At 46.3% G+C, this 23,984-nt stretch overlaps 1 protein-coding gene across 1 annotated transcript; it reads right to left on the bottom strand.

Moving 5' to 3' along the window:
* Positions 1-549: 549 nt before the first annotated feature.
* On the bottom strand, positions 550-9,234 carry HOXC12 (homeobox C12). The gene is made up of 2 exons (XM_085654716.1): positions 8,644-9,234; positions 550-2,967 (listed from the first exon to the last, which is right to left on the bottom strand). The coding sequence occupies exons 1-2, from the start codon at positions 9,188-9,190 to the stop codon at positions 2,729-2,731; spliced, it is 786 nt and encodes a 261-aa protein (XP_085510842.1). The 5' UTR covers positions 9,191-9,234; the 3' UTR covers positions 550-2,728.
* Positions 9,235-23,984: the final 14,750 nt, after the last annotated feature.

The raw sequence follows: 23,984 nt of genomic DNA, 5'->3' as shown, positions 1-23,984 counted from the left end.
CCGCGCCCCAAACACAAGACATGCTCTGTACCACGGCAAAAAGAACACATTTCATAATGTCACATTTGTGTTTATTATTAGAAACCACATCATGATACATTCATTATTAATACTTTGTATACGGTGAAGCCTTCTCTTTACAAGGTTGTAATAGAACCTAGAACGTGCTAAGACGGACACAGGCGCGAGCGCCCTACACTAGAAGTAAACAAGACACTGAAATTACACGGAGCATATTCACAACAGCAATAAACTGAATTATACAGAGGCGATAAAAACGGACAAGAAAGACGTCTATCACAAGAACACATGGCCCTCGCGCCGAAGGCATGGAAAACATCTGTAAGAGGATATTTCATTTATATATATTTATTTTACATTTTTCTTAATACGCGTGATACGAGATAAATTCCTGAAACAGGCACTGACCTAAAAAGGCTACAGTTCTTATTTTGTTGCTGGTATTTTTTTTACGTGTGTATTTATTTTAATTTAGGGACAGCGGGAGGTGTCCTAATACACTTACCCCCCCCCCCCCCCACCTCTTCCCCCACCCCCCCCCCCCACCCCGGGAAAAAACTGCAATATAAAATCTACCTACTTTGTTGAATAACAAAAAGTCTAAATGCCTCAGTTTAAAAATCCACATGATTTCTAATTTGCATTTTCGCTGTGGCCTTGTGTTTCACATGTTTTGGGAAAAGAATGATAAAAAGAGAAAACAGACTATTCTTAAAATGACAACATTCATTTGGCAACCCGAGGTCACCTATGCGGATTCGTGCAGCGGAGGGACGTTACATTGCATCTCCGCGGCGGCATAGGAACAGTACCAGGTGTTTGTATTGGTACCACTGCATTTCCTCAGCATCAGCTTGGCCTATCGTGTTCGTCGGCGCACTGCTCCCAACCGAAGATGGCCTCCTCGGCCTGTGGAAGAGGCGGCAGCAGCACTGACGCCGATTCCACGGAAACACTGGGGTTCGCTCAGCCACACAAGAGCGGCCAGATTCACATTCTCTGGGAAGAGCAACCCGTGTTTATTTTCAGAGCTGGGCGACGGCAGGGGAGGGGAGAGGCCTGCGTTCTGCGGTGGTGCTGGGCGCCCTGCAACCTAACCCTGCGGCGCGAGGGGGAGGGGGGCGTTTGCTAAGCTCTTTCTGCATCTGTTGGCCTGCTTCGGGTTTTCTAAACACTGGCCGCCCCTCTGCCAACTCGTAAATAAGGGCCTCCCTCCGCTGCTGGTAAACCATAGCACGAGGTGGCAGCTCGGACCCCCTTAACGTTTTCTAATAAACCTAATCCCTTTTTGAAATAAAAGTGGTGTCAGGCCGCCCTTATAACGCGCTTCCCTGTATTACCTCATTCCTGCTGCGTGCTATAATGTTCATTTCACCAAACGGTACAAATGCTTCGATTTTATTTTTGCAGCAGGTTTGCAGTGTGCATCTGTGTGTTTATTCTGTCCTCTTCCTTCAACAGCAGCCTGCCTTTTCTCTGCGTTTCCCGGACTACAATAAACATTTTTATGACACACATACCTGACAGTTATTACTCAGCTAATGGTTATTTCCCTCGCACACAGACAGGGAGGGCAGAAAATGCAGCGCGGATAATGTTCCTCTGTAGGCCCACTTAATGCCGAGGAGAAGCATGCCCCTTTTAAGAGGGGATCAGGCTGCCGCCTTTATCGTGCCTATGAACACACTTAACAAAATAAAAAGTCCTTTTAAATGTCAAATTAAATGCTACTTTTTGTACGGTCTGTAGTCCCGGGAAAAAAGACATTCATTGTGCCATCAGGATACATTGGTGGGTTTTTTATTAGTATTTTATTTCATGTTTATAGTTTTAAGAGACTTCTTTTATCCTTCGACCCCGCCTCCTTTCTGTTTTATTTTAATCTTTATACGTTTAAGAGAAAACAGACCCCGGGGCCGGGCCTTTGGCTGTAGATTACTTTTTTTCTAAAAACATTCCTTCTTTAATTGTCGATTCACATTATACAGAATAGAAATGGTGGACCCACTCCACAATCATGTTCATTGTAAAGTGTTTTGTGTCAATATGAAATGTGTAAACAATGTTTGGCAGTAAGACATATGCAGAACAACCCCCGCCCTCGTGACATAAAATGTCTTTCCATGCGTGAAAACTGCTCGTTCGCCTGTTTTATTCTGCAGCTTTACGAACATGTTTACTGCGAGGTGCAATCTTAGCGCCCACACGGACCATTTGAAAAAAATCAAGCGCTAAGCTTGCCCTTCGTCTCCCATTCTCTGTTCTCGGTTGATTTAGGAGAGCATATATTCTGCTATAAAGTGGGGGCGGCAGGCAAGTGTAACGCTGGTTGCACCCCCTGCCTACTTGGGGTGACTGCAGTTCTCCTGAAGTGATTTCCAGCGGTCCGCGCCCCACCCACAGGGAACCTCGACACCTACAAGCTGTGTGAGGAGTCCTCGCTGAGCAGGAAGCCTGCCCTCACACAGGGAGAAAGAACAAAGGCGCCAAGGAATGGCGGCAGCGAGTACATGCCCAGGAGCACACAGGGACCCGAGGGGGTGCGGTGCTCGCCTCCAGCCCAGGGGTGCGTTCTTGTGACTGTGCCTCGGTCCATGTGGGCGGGAGGGGGTGAGCCCCCTCCTGTGGATGCGTGGCTGCCTTGAAGCGCAGCGAGCTGGTGCGAGGGTGTCCCTGGGCTGGGCAGCGGCCCGGCCGTCCGGCCGGCTCAGAAGAAGGACAGGGCCTGCTCCCGCAGCAGCAGCCGCTTCTTCTTCATCCGCCGGTTCTGGAACCAGATCTTCACCTGCTGGTCGCTGAGGCTCAGGCGGTCCGAGAGCTCCCTCCGTCGCTGGCGGGTGATGAACTCGTTGACCATGAACTCGCCCTCCAGCTCCGCCAGCTGCAGCTTGGAGTAGGGCTTGCGCTTCTTCCGCGAGCGGGTGTGCATCGGGTACCAGGGGACCCCTGCGGACCAAGAGGGAGGGAACAAGGCAGAGTCAGAGAGCGGGGTACATGGGCGGACGAGCAGCTGCCTCCCCTGCCTGCCTCTCGGCTAGCTGTCTTTGTCTCCCGCCACAGCCGCCTTTCTAGAGCGGGCCCTCTCCCTGCGCCTTGAAGACAGAGCAGCGCTAGCTAGACATACTGCGGGTTACACAGAGAGACAGAAGGAAACCTGGAGCATCGCTAGGCAGCCCGCTAGAGAAACGGGGACAGATCCAATGAGCTACATGCCGATAGCTGATGGATATAGTATGACACCGACAGATAGGTGGCTATAGTGAAACATAGAGGGAGGGAGGGATATATAAATAGAAATATAGAGGGGAAGGTAGACAGATGAATAGATATGCAGAGGGGTAGATAAATCTCTAGATAGATAGGAATTCAGAGAGGGTAGATACATCACTAAATAGAGATAGATAAATCACTAGATAGATATATAGATAGATATGTAGATAAAGCACTAGATAAAATAGAAATGCAGAGGGCTAGATAAATTACATAAATGACTACATAGATAGATAGATAGTTAGATAGATAGATATGCAGAGGGGTAGATAAATTACATAAATGACTACATAGATAGATAGATAGATAGATAGATAGATAGATAGATAGATACATCTCTATATAGAAATTTAGAAGGGGTAGACACATCACTAGATATATAGAAATGCAGAGGGCTAGATAAATTAGATAAATGACTACATAGACGGATAGATAGTTAGATAGATAGATAGATAGACAGATAATCATTCTGCTTGCGGGATTTAGCAGCACCTAGACATTTATTCTGAAACCCCCGCTCTGTTTTTGTGCGCTATACAACTGTCTCCTACATAGGGTGAGCGCGCCCAGTTCCAAGGGTGAAACGCTTAACATTGAAGGGGTTGGTAACCCCATGAGCGAGTATACCTGCGATCCCGTCTGCATCTAACCGGGCACTCTGCAAACATCTTAAAGCAAGCACGCACACACACCAGACACCGACAGATATGTAAAACCAAATAAAGATAGAGATATATAATACAAGATAGATAGAATAAAAGATGACAAGGTAGAATAAAAGATAGGATGGAAGATGCTAGATAGAATAAAAGATAGATAGGATGGAAGATGGTAGATAGAATAAAAGATAGAATAAAAGATAGAATAAAATGTGACAGATGGAATAAAAGATAGAATGAAAGATGATAGAATAACATGTGACGGATGGAATAAAAGATAGAATGAAAGATGATAGAATAAAAGATAAGATGATAGACGGACAGATAAGTAGATAGATGGGCGTAACGGACAGACAGACAGACAGATGGATAGAGGGGGACTATAATAAAAGGATGCCGAGAGGAGGGAGCCTGCCCCAGTGCCTATCACTCCAGTGTGAGGCTGTCCCGGAAGGCAGCGGTGACTGCCCTCACTCACTCGCACAAGGAGCACTCCTCAACCGCGCCTGCTGGTGCAGAGGGGACCCTGTTACCCCACCATCTGTCTGGGCCGATTTCACCCCTAGAAATATGCGTAGGATTGCGTAAATTGCGCTTCTAGATTTGGGAGAAGAGCAGCACCAGAGACCGCCCGGCTTTATGAAGTTAGTGTGATATATGTATACGTGTTCTATGTCACACAACATAGGCACGCGCGCCAGGCACGCGGAGAGCATCATAGCTGTGGAAACCTGGAATTCAGAAGTAGCCCCCATTTACACCTCGGCCGTTGTGCGGGAACCCCCCGTGCATCTGTGACTTGAAAGGCCGCGAGGCTATGCACGTGGCAGCATACCCTTTACAAATGGTGACAGATCACACAGCGCGCCAGCACGTGGACTGCTCACGGCCCCCAGGTGTACGTGAGCAGCACGTGTGTAATATCCGGGGTATATGTGTCCTGTACACGGGCCTCACCAGTGACACACGTGTCTGTAGTACGGTGTGGGAAATATTATGAATGGCCGTGTGCGGTTTTTAAAACAGGATTGCAGGGTATCTGCCATCGGGGATATTTTTAAAAGATTACCAGGCATCGCCATATCTATGTGTCTGATGAAGAGAAAATATTACAGTTGTGTCTCAATAATATTTAAACGTGAGAATTTTTCTGCTAGATGGACATGTATGGCTTTATAAACGTCACCCTAGATGTATGTGCTCTACAAAAAGCATCATGGGCGGGCCTGTTCTGTAGAATAGCATACACGTGTGTCTGTCATACGCACAGCCCTTTAATGAAAGTGTGGTGTGTAGAAAGCAAAGAGATGTATGTATATGTAGTATGTCAGAAGCAAGGGACGCGAGCGTGTCTGTCCTGTGGGCATCATGTTAGATTTACACACGCTCCAAGAATGAGTTTTTTTTTAAAGAATACATGCTAGGGTCTGTTGTAGGAAACACATTCTAGATATCTGTCTGTAATGTTTGAAATACGTAGGGGTATGACTGGTTTCAAGTAATAGAAATGGATTTACAAACATCTGCGTAGATGCGTGTTTGTCATAAAGGAAGCATCATGCATGTGCGTGTCTGTTAGAGGCAACGCATCACAGACTTGTGTCTGTTAGATGGGGCGCATAATGTGTGTGTGTTAGATGGAAGGCATCATGGATGTCTGTAGATGGGACGCATCATGGATGTCTGTTGAATGGAACGCCTCATGAATATGTGTATGTTAGATGGAAGGCATCATGGAATTGTGTGTGTTGGAACGCATCATGGATGTGTGTCTGTTCCATGGGACGCATCATGGATGTCTGTTAAATGGAACGCCTCATGAATGTGTGTATTTTACATGGAAGGCATCATGGATGTGTGTCTGTTGGAAGGCATCATGGATGTGTGTCTGTTCGAAGGAACGCATCATGGATGTGTGTCTGTTCGATGGAACGCATCATGGATGTGTGTCTGTTAAATGGAACGCCTCATGAATGTGTGTATGTTAGAGTGAAGCATCATTGATATGTGTATGTTAGAGTGAAGCATCATGGATGTGTGTATGTTAGATTGAAGGCATCTGGGATGTCCGTCTGTTAAATGGAGCGCATCATGAATTGTCTGTTATATGGAACGCATCGTGAGTGTGTGTCCGTTAGATGGAAGGCCTCATGGATGTGTGTATAAAATAGGGTACCATGATAGACTTGTGTCTGTTAGATGGAACGCATCATGGATGTGTGTCTGTAGATGGGACACATCATGGATGTGTCTGTTAGATGGAACGCTTCATGGACATGTTGTATGTTAGAGTGAAGCATCATGGATGTGTGGATTTTAGAGGCAACGCATCATGGATGTGTGTCTGTAGATGGGACGCATCATGGATGCGTGTGTGTTAAATGGAACGCATCATGGGCGTGTGTATGTTAGAGTGAAGCAAGGATGTGTGTCTTCGATGGAACGCATCATGGATGGGTGTTCGATGAAACGCATCATGGATGTGTGTGTTAAATGGAACGCATCATAGATGGGTGTCTATTAGAGGGAAAAATGACATGTGTGTGTTTGTTAGAGGAAACGCATCATTTATGCGTGTCTTTTAAAGTAAAGTTTCATTGATACATGTGTGTCTGATGGGAAATAATACAGATGTGTGTCTTATCATAGGTGCGTCTTTGTTCCTTAGAACCTGTTCTATGGAAAACATTACAGATGTGTGAGTTTAGAGCAACAAATAACCGACGCGGGGGCCTGTTTGTCTAATACAACATATAGGAAGGAGTACATGTTACAGAGAAAACCACTTATATAAGTGTCTGGGATGTGGGAAATGTCATTAAATTCAGTTTTCTGTTCTAAGGAAAAGATGAAATATATGTTTTACAACAACATTCACGCGCTTCATGGAAAACATGTGTGTGTGTGTGTGTGCGTATGTGTACGCGAGAGAGAGCCAAGTATATATACAGAAACAAAACAACCTGCATATTCTGACATGGAAATTCTAATGTCTTTGGATGTTTGTAATACAGGTGCTAAATATATGAGTAGCTAACATATGGATGCCTAATGGGGAATATTCTGTAGATATGTGTGTGTAACACATAGCAACGATATACATTATTTGTGTAATACAGATCATGTCATATCAGTAATACAGAGACCGTAACATTTCATAGAAGTGTGTCAGATAAATGTACTGTGGGTGTCCGTGGTATGGAACAAGTTATAGGTTTGTGTGAGTGTAAGAAAAGGACACGGTTGTAGATGCTCGCGCCATGTGCCTGGACTTGAAAGATGCCCGCATGGCAAGTGTGTGTCTGTTTATGGAAAACACGGTGGCTATATTTGACGGGTACGTTTAAAACAGTACACCTGTGTGAACTATGTGTGAAATGCCGTATAAGTGAATGCATATTATGTGGGAAGCACCAGAGGCGTGTGTTTGTAATATTAACGTATGTCTGCTACAGGGACCATGGCGTAGCTTTATTGTGTGTGTGTGTTTGTGGTATGGGGCATATGGTAGATTGCCTGTGATGTGACGCTTAGGTGAGTTTTTGTTTGGGCAACCCCATGTACTTTAAATGTGCATATCCGGTGATCTGAAAAGATCATAGGTGTGCGTCTATACCATGTAAAACCCAACACACCTCTCCTCTGTTTAAAATATGTTTTGATACAGACGTGCCTTCTTAAACCTTGAAATCCTCGGCAGGTTTCTTTTACCCTCTTATTATCATAGACTGGGGCATGTCCTGTGGGAACCTCGCGTTCCTGCGTTATATGGAAAGCGCTGTAGAGGTGTTTCTCAGGTGTGTGGAGAGTTATGTGGTAAACATTGTAGCTGTGGACGTGGTCACCATCTGTGGGAACCCGGGGGTTCATATGTGTGGCACTTCCAAGTCTCTCATCCTAAGACTTATGCGGCACAAGGCCTCGGCCATGGGTTGTGTGCAGGGGACAGAGGGGGGTGGCTCTGGGCACACCAAGCGCCCTGGCACCGCGAGCCCTAACGTGGTTTATGTAATGGGAACAGCGCTACCCGCCCCCTCCGGCGCATACAGGCGCCCTGTCCCGTTTACTGGATATTTACATGTTTATTGGTTGCCTTCTCGCTCTCTCTCTTTTAAAAGGGACAGCACCTAGTGCCGTGTTCAGGTGTTTTACTGCTACCCCTAGCGGTCTGGGACTAGCGTGCAAGTGCTGCGCGTCGAAGAGCCCAGCTCCTGCCGGTGGCAGCATCATAGAGACTGACGGGAGAGGCAGGCTCGTAAACACACAAGCCATACGCACACAGGAGCACAACACATGCGCATACACACGCAGAGAAACTTGTGGACACGTCAAGCAGGCAGGCTCGGACAGGCACATATTCCATGGGCAGACACAGGCACATATTACAGGCGCAGGCAGACACAGGCACATATTGCAGGCGCAGAGAGTCACAGGCAGCCATCCCAGGCGCAGACATGCCCGTATTCCAGGCACAGACACAGGCCCATATTACAGGCGCAGGCAGACACAGGCATATAATACAGGCGCAGGCAGACACAGGCACATATTGCAGGCGCAGAGAGTCACAGGTACCCATCCTAGGCGCAGACACATGCACGTATTCCAGGCACAGGCACATATTACAGGCGCAGACACATGCACATATTACAGGCACAGGCACAGGCACCCATCCCAGGCGCAGCCCAGCACTTACCGCCGCCGGCGAGGCTCCCGCCGCCCGGGCCCAGCGGGGACGTCAGGTGGCCCGGCTCGTGGGGCGGGCCCTTGGGGCCCTCGTTGAGCAGGGACGAGCTGGAGTCGGACTCCAGGGACTGGCAGGAGGGCGGGTCGTGCGGCGGCCCCTCGGCCGGCGGGTAGGAGTCGTACTTGCCGTAGCCGCCCAGCAGCCCGGGCTCGAGGGGCATGAGGACGCCGTCCCCCCGCTTCAGGCCGGGGCTCTCGGCGCACGGCTCCCGGTAGAAGCACTTGCTCTCCTCCACCCGGGCCAGCTCGCAGGCGCGGCCGAACGACGGGTTGAGGGACACCGGGCTGCCGAGGTAGGGCTGGGGGTAGCCGTTGCAGGGCTCGGGGGGCGCCCAGGGCAGGGAGCAGACATTGTCCCTGCGGGGGTAGGAGAGGGGCGGCAGGCCCGGCAGCTGCCCCCCCGAGGCGCGGAAGTTGGGGAAGTAGAAGGTGTCGCCGGTGTGGATGTTCACCAGAGGTCCCACAAAGCCCGGGTTCAGCAGATTGTGCTCGCCCATTTCCGCGGGCCTGCCCGAGCCTTCTACTTTATTGCCATCTGACATTAAACATAGTTAAACCTGGGGGTGCCCCCGATTGGCTCCCGGGCTTCACGTGGGCCCGGGCCTCAGGCCGCCTCCCCCTTCTCGGCAACCCGAGACCCGGCGCAGCGCTAGGCTCGGCCTCCTCCTGCTGTCTTTTTTTTAAAGAGGATCATCTCGCAGGCAACATTGGAACAATTATTAAATAAGAAATGGCAAGCTCGCACCACTTAAAGAAATGCACTGCAATAAAACAAAAGGCGAGCCCCCCTTCCAGGGGGTAGCCGAGCCTGCCTGACGGCTGGCCAGAAGGGAACATTATTTGCTCATTAATTAGCCCGTTTATTAACTAAAAACGAGAAATGTACAGTATTTCCCAATAAATTAGCGTCAGATCTGGTGTCATATAAAGTTAACAGGGTTCCTTAACGGCCAGGCAAGCGCGCCGGACCGCAACAAGGCTCCTTGTTTACAGGCCCCGAGCCCTCCACACGTCTTAAAGCATTTAACAAGACCCCCATAAATAAAATAATCCCCTTTCAACAGTAGCTCTGCTCGACGTCACGCACGCGGGCATCTGCAAGCGCCACGAAGTGCAAACAGACAAGCGCCCAAACATGCTTCTTTATGGGCCACTCTCTTTGGCTTTTTGTGGCCATTTTTTTTCATTTGTCAAATGTTGGGCGAGTGCAAGACGCTAGAATCAGTCGCTTTCCACATAGATTCTGTGGGTTGTCACAGAGCTGGATAAATAGTAAATACTCCGAGGCCACCAACCACCCGTCGGGTATCCTGGGCCTGGCCTTGACTTTCTTATTCTTAAACGATGCTTAAGCTACTTGAATGGAGCCAGAAACGCACCCTAGGCAGAGATGCCATGCGCCTCTTGGGTTAAAGGGCATCTCTAGGCGGTAGAATCCGTCCAGGTCTCTATAGCGAATACTCCTCGGATCGCAAAGGCAGAGGCACCGGGCGCGTAAATGTCTCCGCCTAAGTGGAGGCTTCAAAGCCGCGCGAAGCCTGTAATTTAAGGATCTCGTCGGAGCTATCAATGTTCATCCGTGATTTAGCGGGCCTGAGCCGCCGCCAGTCCGCCAAGGCGGGGGACAGAGGCCCGTTAGCTAGCAGCACCGCCTGCTTCGCGTCCGGACGCCCGTGGGTCTGTGGGAGCCCGCACTCGCCCCGCAGTACATGGTTCTCGCCGGGCCACCGTGGAGCCGTGATCCCCCCCGCTCCTCCGCGCAGAGGGGCTTCAGCGACCATTCCCCGGGACCGCGCCTTGCAGCTCCGTCCGCACCACAGAAGTGGCAAATGGACACGCGCACTCTATACATGTCAGTCGGTGTCCACGGCTCTCAACATAGGCCACGGCTCTCAACATAGGCCACGGACTCTGAGACATGTAAACATATGGAAGCACTAGCGACGAGCAACTGACAGTGGAAGACGCACAGAGATGGAATATATATATATAGCTTTGACTGGTGGTTTCCTCAACCGGCTCCTGAACAATTCTCGGATAAGAGGGGCAACACCCTCGAGTCAAACAATTCCACACCTTCCTTACAAATGAAGGTTCTGGCACACCAACGGTAGATGCTCGTGTATGTGTTGAATTACAAAGCATAAGGACGGTTTCCACTGTACCCAGCCGAAAGACGTCATAGTCCCGTATACTTTGTAATTCAATAAATACGCGTGCATCTATCCCTTGACGTGGTGGAGCCTTTATCTGCGGGAAAGGTGTGGGGAATATATATATATATATATATATATATATATATATATATATATATATATATACAGATTGACATGCAAAGTGAAACCCTCAGACCTTCCATTAGAGGTACACCACTCAGTTGTATGGTGATGCAGTCGTTGCCCATGTATGCAATTTTTTGCCATACAGTTAATGATGCGGAATGTGTTATGAATTTATTAGGTTATTTCCGCACACATTTGTATATATTCCTCCCACAGAGCGAGAGTGCGAGTTTAAAAATTCACCTCTTGGTCAATATCCCAGAATAATAGGTCAGATATCGTTCTATCTATGTGTCTATCTATCTATCTATCTATCTATCTATCTATCTATCTATCTATCTATCTATCTATCTATGTATCTATCTATCTGTGCTCAAAGCATTCTTTAGTGTCGCATACTCCCGAGAACCAGCATGCATACCATGGGCGCTGCACACTTACCGTGAATCTACACTTATGCGTAAGTACGAGCAGCGCGTACCCGCCCTGACATAACGTGCTCAATGATCGTGTCGTCTGTTTCTTTCAGACAACTCAGATTAGGTTTCTGACTTTTCCTCGCATTAGTAACCGAGACTAAACGGTGCTTCCACTACAAGTATTTCCTTATAAGGACCGATTTTGTAGATCAGGGCGACACAGTCCATCCCCACAAGTGAGTGCAGCTATTGTGAGCCTGTGTATTGGCCCGGCTGCAGCGTCTCTTTGATCATCTATGTAGAGTGCACTGAAGGCTGCGTTGAGGCGCTTGCCGGCCGTGGGGATCAATGACCATATCTGAAGTCCGGGGACAGGAGAAGCCCTGACGTCACCGCCCAGTCACAGAAACCAGTTCTGATACAAACTTGAGACCAGTGCATCTTGTCAACAGACATCTTGGTTAATCCACCTTCGACTCACACTCCAGTGATTGGATCCGACCTGCACGCGCTAGATGACCCCGCCATCTTTATCCATGTTTTAACCGTGTATCCCCTCTGCCCAACTGCTGTAAGTGTCCTAGCTGTTACTGCTGCACACACCCACCAAAGTACTGCTATTCATGTAACCTGCTGCGACCCTCATCTCCTGCGTGTGTAAAGCGCTCTGATGCCTTCGGGCCATGTCCGTGTTCTATACAACTGCAAAAATAAACGAAAATAAAGTGCACACTTCCGACCTTGCTTTACCGACCCTCTGCTCAGATGCACAGTACATACATGACTGCCTCGCCCGGTTTTCAGCTCTGTATTTCATTTCCAAGTAATCTCTGAAGAGGATAATGAAGGGGCATTCTGCGCTGCGTGTGTATGCCTCAGGGCGCTATGAATATACACCCTGGATAAACTATAATGCGTTGCGATTGATTTAGTTTTGGGATTAAATATAATTTCCCCTTGTGCCTCCTTTTCAGTTTTAAATAAAATAATAATAATAATTAAAAAATCACAGTTGTGTATACGTTAAAAATAAAAACATGCCGTGGTGCTGTGTGCGCTAATTGGGACCTAGAAATCTTTGTCTCCAGTTCTCTGAGAAGGAGTTGCCGTTAGGGCTTGAAGTTCTCGCTCGAAATTTCAGAATGTAAGTCAATAAATCCGCGCCAGGTGGCGCCTATCCCCACCCGCGCGCGCTGCGCCGGGAACCCAGGGCAGGCCGATGTTTACATTTGCACGCACATGACTTTGACTCCTGTAACTCCAGTAAACGCGAATGGGGCAATCCGGGCTCCCATACAGTGACATCCGCAGGCCTCGGGAGGAAGAAAAATACACCACAAGTCACGTGCTTTACTGACTGTGAGAGCGCGGCCTGGGAACTCGTTATTTGTGGAACCGGGGCCGGGCTTAACCCCTCGTCTCCAACAAAAAAAAAGGCCGACATCATGGAAAAGGTGATTTCAGACACGGACATTTCGGAAAAAAATGATTTGAAATTCCGTACAAACCTGAAGTATAAAAATGTGTTGAAATAGCAGGGGAACATTTTTGAGTGACTCATATCTTCGAATCCATAAATGGATGTATTTTAACTTAAGGAGAGGGGCGATATGTTCGAACAAAACCGAAAAACGCAACGCCTTCCGTCTCAGTTCAAGGTCATTGTCTCGCCGGCCCGGAGACGGGCAGGACCGTCTGACTGCCACGAGGGGCCGATGCCGCCCAGGAGCGAGGCGAGGCCGACCCTCTCGGTGCGAGCCCCCGGGCCTCAGCACTCTCACCCGGGGAGCTGCCCCAAAAGCTCCGAATCCTGGACTTCACCGGACTCGGCGACGTAAATATGACCTGAGGTAGAGGGACGCCACCCACCCTGCCTATAGATGTGTCCATGCACTTTATTCTTCCATGTGCGAGGCACCGCTCATTCATAAAGTTAGTGAAAATTAAACGTTTTGTCATTACATACGAGGGCCCCATTGTTTAGCTATATATTTAGACGCTATTAATCATATAGTGTGTGCGCTCAGCCGAACAACACGCCCATTCTATACATCGAGTCCAACGTGAATACAATCCTGAAACCCTCGTACTTAAGGAGTAGAGAGAATGGAATAAACCCGCTCGGGCAGCTCGGATATTCCTCACGGCATATAGATTATATATATATATACATAGATACACACATATATACACACATATATATATACATACATACATACACACATATATACACACACATATATATGTACACACACTTTGAGAGAGACTAGTGGAAGCCGAAACACGTCCGTGTTGGAGTTGCTGCCAATAACATGTTTGTAACGAGACAGACACGCACATGCTGTCCGGAGTGCCCGTTTTTTCCTTGGTTCGCCAAGGACAAAATATATGTGTTTGTATTGGTCTGCGTGGCAATGGTGCCCCTGTCATTTGTGTGTGTGTGTATATATATATATATATATATATATATATATACACACACACACATATATATATATACACACATATATATATATATACATACACATATATACATATACATACACACATATATATATATATATATTGTGTATATATATATATATATATATGTGTGTGTGTGTACTCGTCTACGTAGCTATGGTGCTCACGTCGTGTGTGTGTATATGTATATATTTATATATATATATATATATATATATATATATATATATATATATATATATATATATATATATATATATATATATATAGTACGTGTACTCGTCTGCATAGCTATGGTGCGCGCTTCACGCCTATAGGTGTAGGCAATTCTCCGCGGTGAGCCTGTCGCGTGCCACTTTACCTTACGCTGAGTGTTGTTAGCGTGGACAATTCAACATTAAAATGGGCACATAATCACGGACCAGTGCATACTTCTTTATATTAATGCATTTTTCGGGTGGGAACGAGGCAGCTTTGCTTTTCATAAATCAAAATGTAAATTCTGCTGCTACTTCTGTGGAAAGCGCGCCGCAGTCCTAGAACAGCAGCGCCTGTGTCCAGATAGACATGAATAAGACACCGTCGCTTCTGCCATGAACGGAGCGAGGAGTTATTTAAATGAATACAAACAAGTTCTGTGTATCCCACTGGCCTGGCTAGGCCCTCACAGGTCTTGCACCACCATCCCATAATGTCGCACAAATTAGTTCAATTCAGGGTAATTAGCAGTAGGGATCTAATTCCACCTTTGACTCTCAAAATCTCTGGTGTCTTGTTTGATTTCGAATTTGTGTAAATAGAAAAATACGAATAATTTTAATTTGTTTTTAGAGCCGTGGACAAGTATCGGACAATTTTTTCCAAAAAGTGTTGAACAAGTGACGGATGAAAAAAATACATTTCAATAGACTTCGAGCTCACGAGGAGTTACAGGCCCAGTCGTCTTGGGGCTTCTATTCCAAGCCTAATTTCCGGTCCTCTTTCCCGCTCGACCTAGGACACGACGCAGTGGGTAGGCACTATCGAGTCACCCAGTGACACGCTTAGAAAGCGGAAACACCACAATTCCTGTATCACGCTAGGCCGCCCTTGTTGCCAAACCCCAAATGTGGCAAGCGCGTCACATGTTCACTTGGTCCCACTTTTTTTTTTCCAAGGTTTAAATTCCATGAAAAAAAGCGCGGCCCGCCCCCTTTTAAATAGCAGGTAGGCCACGGCGTTAATAAGAAACACGTCTTCTAAGGCGCAGTGAGGCTGTCTCGTAGGACTGGGGGTGAGTTTTACAAGTCCAAGAAAACTGCCCACGCAAAGCATCTCTGTGCAAAGCCAGACTCAGAAGCACGTCACGCAGCAAAGCCACATGTTGTGTTTTTAAAAGGGGGAAGGGGCATGTCTTCATGACATTAGCCGGCACTTAAGATGCAAGCCCCGAGATAAGATGTCACACTCAGCTTCCCGACACAAGTGCCTGCATTTCGGGGCTCGGTGCAATTACAGGCAGTTTGCGCTTTTTTTCTCCCAGACAACATTTCTCACACAGTGGTAAAAAAGCATTAAGTTTAATGTGCAGCTGGCTATCTCTCGGAAGACGGCGGAAACAGCCTTAATGGCGCGTCTACTCACCCCGCAGACACTTCCAGAGCCGCGGACCTGCTCCCAGGTGTCACACGCCGTCCTTCCTCCCCGCGACGGTGGCAGAGCCGGAGATGGTGGCACAGAAGCCTCCGAGACAAAGGGCCGGACTTGGGGGGGCCTCCTCCCCGGCTTTATTGGCCGTCATTAGGCGCTCTGTCTAGACAGGGCCTGGCACTGTGTTTGTCTGTAAACAGGGGGCGCTGAGCCTGCTGTGTGCCAGACAGCGTCGCCCCACCGAGTGTCACTCACGTGATGTCAAGGTCAGCGCGGCCAGAAGCACACAGTCAATGTCAAGGGTAGCCCCGAGTGACGTCACTGCTCCCCGAGCCGGCCTTTGGGAAGGCGAGGAGAGTGGGGAACCAGCGGGGATGGGGTGGGGGCTCGGAATCAACACCAAAATAAGATGGCAAGATTCCGGGGTGCTCTCGGATGGCAGAGGAGGCGGTGTGTGTGGGGGCAGCCCTTGAACCCAGGCTCAAGAGCGCGACCGGCGCGTTTTCACTAAAAATGAAACTGCACTGATAACGCGACAGCCCGAGCAGCGGGTGAACCAGAACCTAAGGAAAAAAATGAAGAGTAGAGGACGAATGTCACGCAGCAGTCACCAGCGAAAAGGACAGAGATGTCGACACGACACTAGGATGTTTGTGTGAACCGAGGCGGCCTCTGCTCCGATGGCCAACGTCTCAAGACGTGAACGCTTGCTTACGGTCAAGAACATACGGCCAGGGTTCTGGGGACTAAATCTACGGAAATTAAGAAAAATATATGTACACGAACGTATGGCGAAACCCTTCAAAAAGAGCAACTTAACCAGAATAATTAAACTACTACGTAAGGTGTATATGTATACACCTATATATATTCCTGTATTTAAATACACTTCAGACACCTGTTATTGATTGGTCAGAATATCTGAATTCGTTTCTTTCCTTCACACACGTGGTTGTTTAAGTTATGATTGTTTTGCCGTTTTAAGGTCCTTTTTTGATGTGATAATTTTTAGGTGATATGGATTTTGTGAAATATTAATATAGAATTATATTTTTCCGCATTTACAGCGCAAGGCCTTTGTTTTTGGACATCTGCACTTTCTTGTTTACTGTGCACTGTTTACTCCCACTATTCACTCGACGACAAAGAGATCTCTGCGGCCCGGCCCGAGAGTTGAACAAGGACGCCACGAAAAAAGGAGTCTACATGGAATTCATCCAGGGCAATTTGAATGTGCGGCAAAATACCAAATCCAGCGGCGCTTTCTTCTCTCCGCGGTTTTATTGTACATGCCTTTCCGCTTTTTGTTCTTCTTTGAAGCAGTCTATCTATCTATCTATCTATCTATCTATCTATCTATCTATCTATCTATCTATCTCCCTGTCTATTTCTCTATCTCTGCATGCCTGCCTGTGTCTCAACACAAACATATTTCTCTATAACAGAGATTTCGCCTTCTACTGATATCTATGTTCTTAGTCCCCTAAAAAGATGAAACATAAAAACTAACCGTGGCTTCGTGTACTAATGTATGCGCTTTTTAATGTGTGTGTATTTATTTTGAGTGTATAGCTAAAAATGGTATTCACTTATACAATGCGTTTCATGTATTGTAGTCATGTACCCGAGATTAATTAATTGATTATCTATCTATCTATCTATCTATCTATCTATCTATCTATCTATCTATCTATCTATCTATCTATCTATCTATCTATCCTGTTGCCCGCCATTAGCGCAGCATTTCTACAAGCTGAAATGTAAAAAAGGAACGAATCCTAACCCAAGTCCACGTGGCCGTGCAGCTGGGCGCGCGCGTATTTAATCGTAACTCCTATATGGATAAAACGTCGTTTTATGATTATTCTTTCTTAAGTAAAATCAAATCAGGTTGTATGTGGAAAAATATATTTATTTCACTAGTTCTGCGTGTTTTCGAAACGCTCTTTTCATCGCGCTAGGATCATTTCTACGCCGAAATTCGGGTAACTGAACCCTGCGCTATTTCGGTGAGACCCACACTATTGTTTTGATGTCAGCCGGGGCAGAAGGCCGTGTTGGCGTGCTTCTGAAATGGAGTAGTCGATCCTTTGGCGACTTAAGGCTTCAGCAAACAGCCGCCACCCCACTCACATGTATCCCTTTCTGCTATTTCCCAGCATCTGATCCCAGCTGGCAGCTTTCGTGTACAAAGACGGCCTCTTTCTCGTTTAAAAAACACACAGAAGTACGATTTTCAGTTCGAGTGATTAGAAACTCGTCCGCGGATCTAACGCGGACCATGAATTGGACGCAGTAACAGCCTCCATAACTGTCTCTCTGTCCTTGATTCTCAAACGTGTAATAGTCGGTGCTTTTAGAGATTGACGCTGCGCCTTGTTACAATGCATGTACAGGACTCCCAGTGCACACAACATATCACTTTCATTTCCCCCCAGTCGCGTCCTTTGGCATTTCCGAGTCCTGGCCCTTTCCTCGACTTTACAGATTTCCTCATGAACCCACTTGTTTTGCCAAACCCGTTGCATTGGCACCGATGGGCCCCCACCTTCAACCTGCCATCGTTTGATTTTTATATATTGCTGGGAGCGGTTCCATCGAGACCCCGGAACCCTCGACAAACAATTATCTAGAAATTCCAAGAAGTTTTCTCCAAACATTTAGAAACATCTCAAAAGACGGGATTCCTTCCAATTAAGCCAGTCTGCCGCCAGGACATACATTTGGCCACACTACTAGAAAGACACAAGTGAAATACAAAGTAGCAGCGCCAGTGTGTGCAGATTTACAGACGTGGCGGACTTTACACACCAGTTATGTAAGGGTCCCTTCGCAAGACGAGGGATCGGGCGCCATTGAATTCCACAGTCTACCAAGGAGGTGGAAGAAAGTGTCAGCCATGGAGGAAGGACACGACTCTTTCTACGGAGGTCCGCACCCTGCACTCGACACACATTTGAATTTATATTCATGCATGTACGTGAGGGTGGGGTTGTGTTGCGTTTGTGTGCCGCAAGCTGAATTTGTATGTCGTGTGTTGCTGTGGTGTTATGTGCGACGTGCTCGGATGAGGGGTCGTGGTGTATATTTTGTGTGGGCTGGGCCTGTGTGTAGTAGCTATTGCTGGCATTGTGTACATAGTTCCGTGTGTGTTTGTGTATATTGCGCATCTGTGCCAGCAGAGCGTGTGGGGTGCTCTCTGTGCTTTGGAATGTGTGCATGGAGGGTGTATTTGTGTTCTGTTCCAATGTGGACTTGTGTGCATTGTGTTCATGGGTGGGTTTGTTGTCTTTGCTGTGTGTCGGTAGGAATGTTGTGTGTCTTAAGCGTGCTGACGTGATGCGGGCATCGGGTTTTCGTGCGGCACGTTGTGTACGCATGTTCGTTTTGTTTGTAAGAATTCTGCCACTGCTGTGGGTGTCTTCACGTCTCTCTGTATGTTCGTGTATTTTGTGGACGTCCGCGCGGTAGGGTGCCTTGGCTTGTGGGGTGCTGCTTGTATGCAGCTTTGTTGTATATGCATGGATGGAGTCTTGGATTATGTTTGGGCTTGAGTATATATGGGAGGTTTTTTTACTTTTTCTGTGTATATGGAGTGCACAATGGTGGGTTTGTGAGGATTATTTTACTTGCGTCAGAGCTGCAGGCAAATTACACTAGCACGTGTTAGAAATATTGTGTTTCCTTCTGAGTTACAAATGACCAGTAGGAAAATACACATACCCCAACAAACCATGATATCGAAGAGAGTATGGCATGACACTAACCCACAGCCCCTTTCTAACAGTTGGAACCATCTTTAGCATAACCCGATACTGTCGCATTTGTAATGTGTGCATGGATAATAGCACAAGAGTCATGCTGCTTTCAAACTAGAATGCTTGTCATCTCACAGCGAGTTGTGACTTTGGATGTAGAAGCACAAGCCTGGCGTGGTATGTGCCTAGAAGCATCTATACACAGATGTAGGAGTGTAATATGTTATTTATTACCATTGCTCAGTGTGAGGAGGGGCAAAGACTTCTCAGTGTGACCACAGTGCATACCATACTAGGGTGAATGCACAACAGTGGGAGAGGTTATTGGTGTACCAGCTAAAATAATTGCGTGATTTACTGAAAAGCAAAGATTCAAATATTTAAAACTGCAAATTAGAAAGCTGCAATGCACCTGGTTTAAAACAAACACGAAAAAAGACACATTTAGCAGATTATACAAGTCTGAAATCAAAAAAGCAAAGAAAAGATACTATTCAGGCAGAATTCAAAATGCTAAATGTGCAAATAAAGAATTCTATAAAATTCTCCCGAATTTCATTAACCAAATTGCCTAGAAGAAGCTCATCCCGGCTCAACGAGAGTATTTTCATCGGAGATTCAGGCCCAGGAGTATTTACTGGAGCTTTCTAGGAACTGAGTTATGCTCGAGACTTGTAAATGCTTACAAATAAGCTGCTGTTGATTTGTTTTTTCTTTTTCTGTTTCTTTTTTTTCTTTAGGTTGTTTTTCTTTCTCTTCATATTTTCGGTTTTTCTGGTAGGAGGCGGCTAGGGGCACAACGACATGCAGGAGGCATCACAAGGGATGTGGAGGGGGAGAGGGGGGCAGGGCGGTAGAAACCAAACGAAGGCAGGGAGGGATTTTTTTCACGGGGGGGGGGGGGGGGGGGGAGAACACCTGGTATCTTAGTTTGGTATTTTTCTTTATGGTGTTGTTGTATGTCTGGGAACTGCTGTTGATTCTGCAATGAGGAAAATTAGACTTGCATCCATCAATATATGTGGGCTAAATGACCCCCAAAAAAGAAGGAGAATTAGTCTTGATGTTCAATTTCTGAAGGCAGATATATTATGCCTACAAGAAACTCATATTGAAGGCTTTAGGAAAGGGGTTTTAGAGATGGCTGGTTACCAACTTATTGCTAATACGACACAAGAAACTCGGACTAAAGGGGTGGGGATATTGGCCAGAAAGGGAATGGGTAGCTTTCCACGCTCGCTCCTAGATAAAATGGGAAGATGGGCAATTGTGCAACTTTGCCTTGATAACAAAATGCTTACTCTCTGCTCAGTGTATGGCTCAGTGCTGGATTACCCTGCACTTTTCGATTGGTTGAAGGTGGAGCTTGTGGGGTGGCCTCTCCCTCTGATTTTATGCGGGGATTTGAACATCAATATGAGTTGCCAGGTCACCACCCGTAGGGAAACGTATCACAGTCGAAAACCCAGAGTTTTTAAATCATAGTCACAACTTAAGTCACTGCATGGGCTAGTAGATGTATGGGCGGCGAAAAGGGAGCTGGAACCCAGTTTTACGTATTTCTCTGCACCTCATCAAATGCACACAAGACTGGATTACTTTTTAGTGTCACATGAGCTCTTAATAGGCTGTATGATAGGCACATTTCCCAAAGTCATGTCAGATCACAAGCCCTTGTTGATTGAATTAGATATCGGGTGCCAACCCTTACAGACACGGTGGACATTTAATAATTTAGGTATAGTATGGGATACACTAAAGACAGGGGTTAGAGGGGAAACATCCAAGTATGGCTGGTTGGAGCAAAAAAGGGACAAAATCTTGTTACAGACCTTGTATGAGTATTTGGTTAAGGCAGAAGACGAGCTGATTGAGGTACTGTCTGTAGGGGGTGATTCGGAGGTGGCTCAATCAAAGATTATTATTGGTAGATCTGCCATTACTGAGATATCCCTCAAAAAGTCGGCTGGTAAATATATGGCCTGGAAGAGTAGGGTCTATGAGAACAGCGAGAGAGGGGGTCATATGCTGGCTATACGCATTAGGGAGGAAACGGTACAAACCCAGGTCAGGGAAATTAGAGGTCCTGTTGTTGGTATGGTAAGCGAGCCGGATGCTATTCTCGCTGCTTTTCAAATTTTTTATCAAAGATTATATACGGAGGATGTCCAGGCAGGGGACCAAGAAATCGAGGATTATTTAAGGGGGCAAATTTTGGGTCAGCTATCTAATGAGGAGAGTGCAGTCTAGATGAGCCAATAACAATAGATGAAGTAATCGAAGCTATAGATTCTCTCCCATCAGGCAAAGCCGCGGGCACTAATTTAATTCCAGGGAAATTTTATAAAAAGTTTAAGACTCAGCTATCGGCACTAATGCTGGAGGTATTCTGTAGTGCACAATTAGATCTGGCTGCCCCTGATTCCTGGAAAAATGCTAATATTATAGTCTTTCTTAAAAAAGGTAAACCAGCTTCAGAATTGGGATTGTATCAGCCAATTACGCTGGTGAACAGCGATGTTAAAATATACTCAAACATTTTAGCAAAAAGATTAGCTACAGTCATCACAAAGCTAATTTTCCCTTTTCAGCATGTGCTTGTACCAGGAAGGGGCACGACTGAACATATATGACGCATAAATACGCTTTTTGATTATACAAAGGTGTCAGGAGACCCTATGGCTGCAATACTACTCGATGCTGAAAAAGCGTTTGATAGGGTCTCTTGGTCCTTTTTATGGTCAATCATGGAAAGGAAAGGTCTGGGTAAAGGTTTCATCGGAGCCATTAGATGTATGTATGAGGAACCCGTGGCTAGGATAGCTTTGATGACTGTTACATCCGATGTAATCAAAGTTACCCGTGGTACACGGCAAGGGTGTCCCTGCTCCCTGTTACTATTTGTGCTGTATATAGATCCTCTAATTCGCAAAATTGCTGAGAATAACAAAATACAGGCCATTCAATGTATCGGCGGAGATACAAAGATACTAGCTTATGCAGATGATCTCGCTATAATAACAGCTAATCTTTCGGGGGCTATCAAGGAGGTAGAAAGGGAAGCCAAAGACTTTGGCAACATCTCAGGATACTTTCTCAATAGGACTAAGACAATGATTGTGAAAAACTCCAGAGCAGACCTGAATGATACACAAGTAGTGGGAAATGCTAGATACCTAGGGGTTGAGATCTCTGCTAACGTGGATGAAATTGCACAAATTAACCTGGAGCCTCTGTTACATAAGACTAAAGCCGATTTTAACAGAATGAACTGTCTTCAGCTTACACTCCTAGGAAGGTGTATTGCTACTAAGATGCTATTTTTGCCTAGAATCTTGTATTTTTTTAGAGCTATCCCTGTGGAAATGAACAAGGTCTGGTTTTCTGCTTTCAATCAATTAATTTCAAAAATTTTGTGGGCCGGGAAACGCCCCCGTAGAGCGCTAAGATATATGACTCTATCCAAAGATAGGGGGGGTGGTCTGTTCCCGATCTCCAGATTTACTACTGGGCTGCAGCTTTACAACATATGTCTGAACTGCTGGGAAAAGAGAGTGTAGTAACAGAGGAAACACCCTATACCTCAATATACAGGTTAGTATTAGGGGCGGAGGTCCATGGGTGTCTTATGCGTCACATCGATTTTGCTTACTTTAAAAAAATGAGATTTAAAATTTTGTTGGGAGCATTCAAGACATGGACAGTAGTAAGGCAGAAACTTAAAATGAATAGGATACACAGATATACCCCTCTGGCGGATAACGATTTACTGCCGGAAAATTTCCGAGACGGGTATACGAAAATGTGGATGGAGAAGGGTATCAGACATATTGGTGACCTTATGGTGGATAACACTATACACTCGTTTGATATAATCAAGAGGACATTTGGGATCAGAAATAACTATTTCTTAAAATTTTACAAGTTAGGGACTATTTATCTAAGAAAGCAATCAGGGGTCACAAAGTTCCCTTAGTGGAGCTGGCTCTAGGGGCTCCCACATCAATATCCAATTTTTGTAAATTACTTAGTAATCTAAGGGAGGACGATCTCACAAAACATACTGATCGTTGGCAGGATCTGGTACAAGCAGGGGTAGGGGAATGTGAGGATTCTTTATTATTGAGCCAGACTGCTTTTTTCTCGGCTAACTTACAAGTCCAATGTTTTAAAACTTGGCTGAATCTATATATTACCCCAGCGAGGATTTTTAAATGGGGCGGTTCCACTGGCACACAATGTTCTCGCTGCAGCAGCCATGCCGCAGATAGTTACATATGTTCGCAACTTACCCCAAAATATCAGCTTTGGTTGACGAAGTGGGCAATTATATCAAGCACATGCTGGGGTTTGAGGTGGATCTCACGCCGCAAGTTATTGTGCTGGGAGTAAGCAATCAAGTAATGACAGACCCAAATCGGGTTCTGCTTTTTGTTGCGATGACAATGTTTAGGCTATGTTTGGCTACTGTCTGTCTAGATAAAGAACCCCCCTCAGTTCATTGCTGGTTGGGGAAATTGCTAGCCACCTATTGCTGGGAGAAAGCGATATATGCACGATCTGGTTCAAAAGTCAAGAATAGGGGGCTTGAAATTTGGGCAACAATAACCAACTGGGTCAACGAGTCCACAGCTTGATATAACTTAAAGTACGCTAGTTCATTTTTAGTTGAGACACCAAAGAAAGGTGGCTACATGTTTATTGTTATTATAATCTAAGTTCCATGGTTTAGAGCACATA

The sequence above is a fragment of the Triturus cristatus genome, chromosome 4_1, assembly GCF_964204655.1.
Source record: "Triturus cristatus chromosome 4_1, aTriCri1.1, whole genome shotgun sequence".
NCBI classification, from domain to species: Eukaryota; Metazoa; Chordata; class Amphibia; order Caudata; family Salamandridae; genus Triturus; species Triturus cristatus.
The sequence above is the reverse complement of the archived record's forward strand: the minus strand, read 5'-3'. Positions and strand labels throughout refer to the sequence as shown.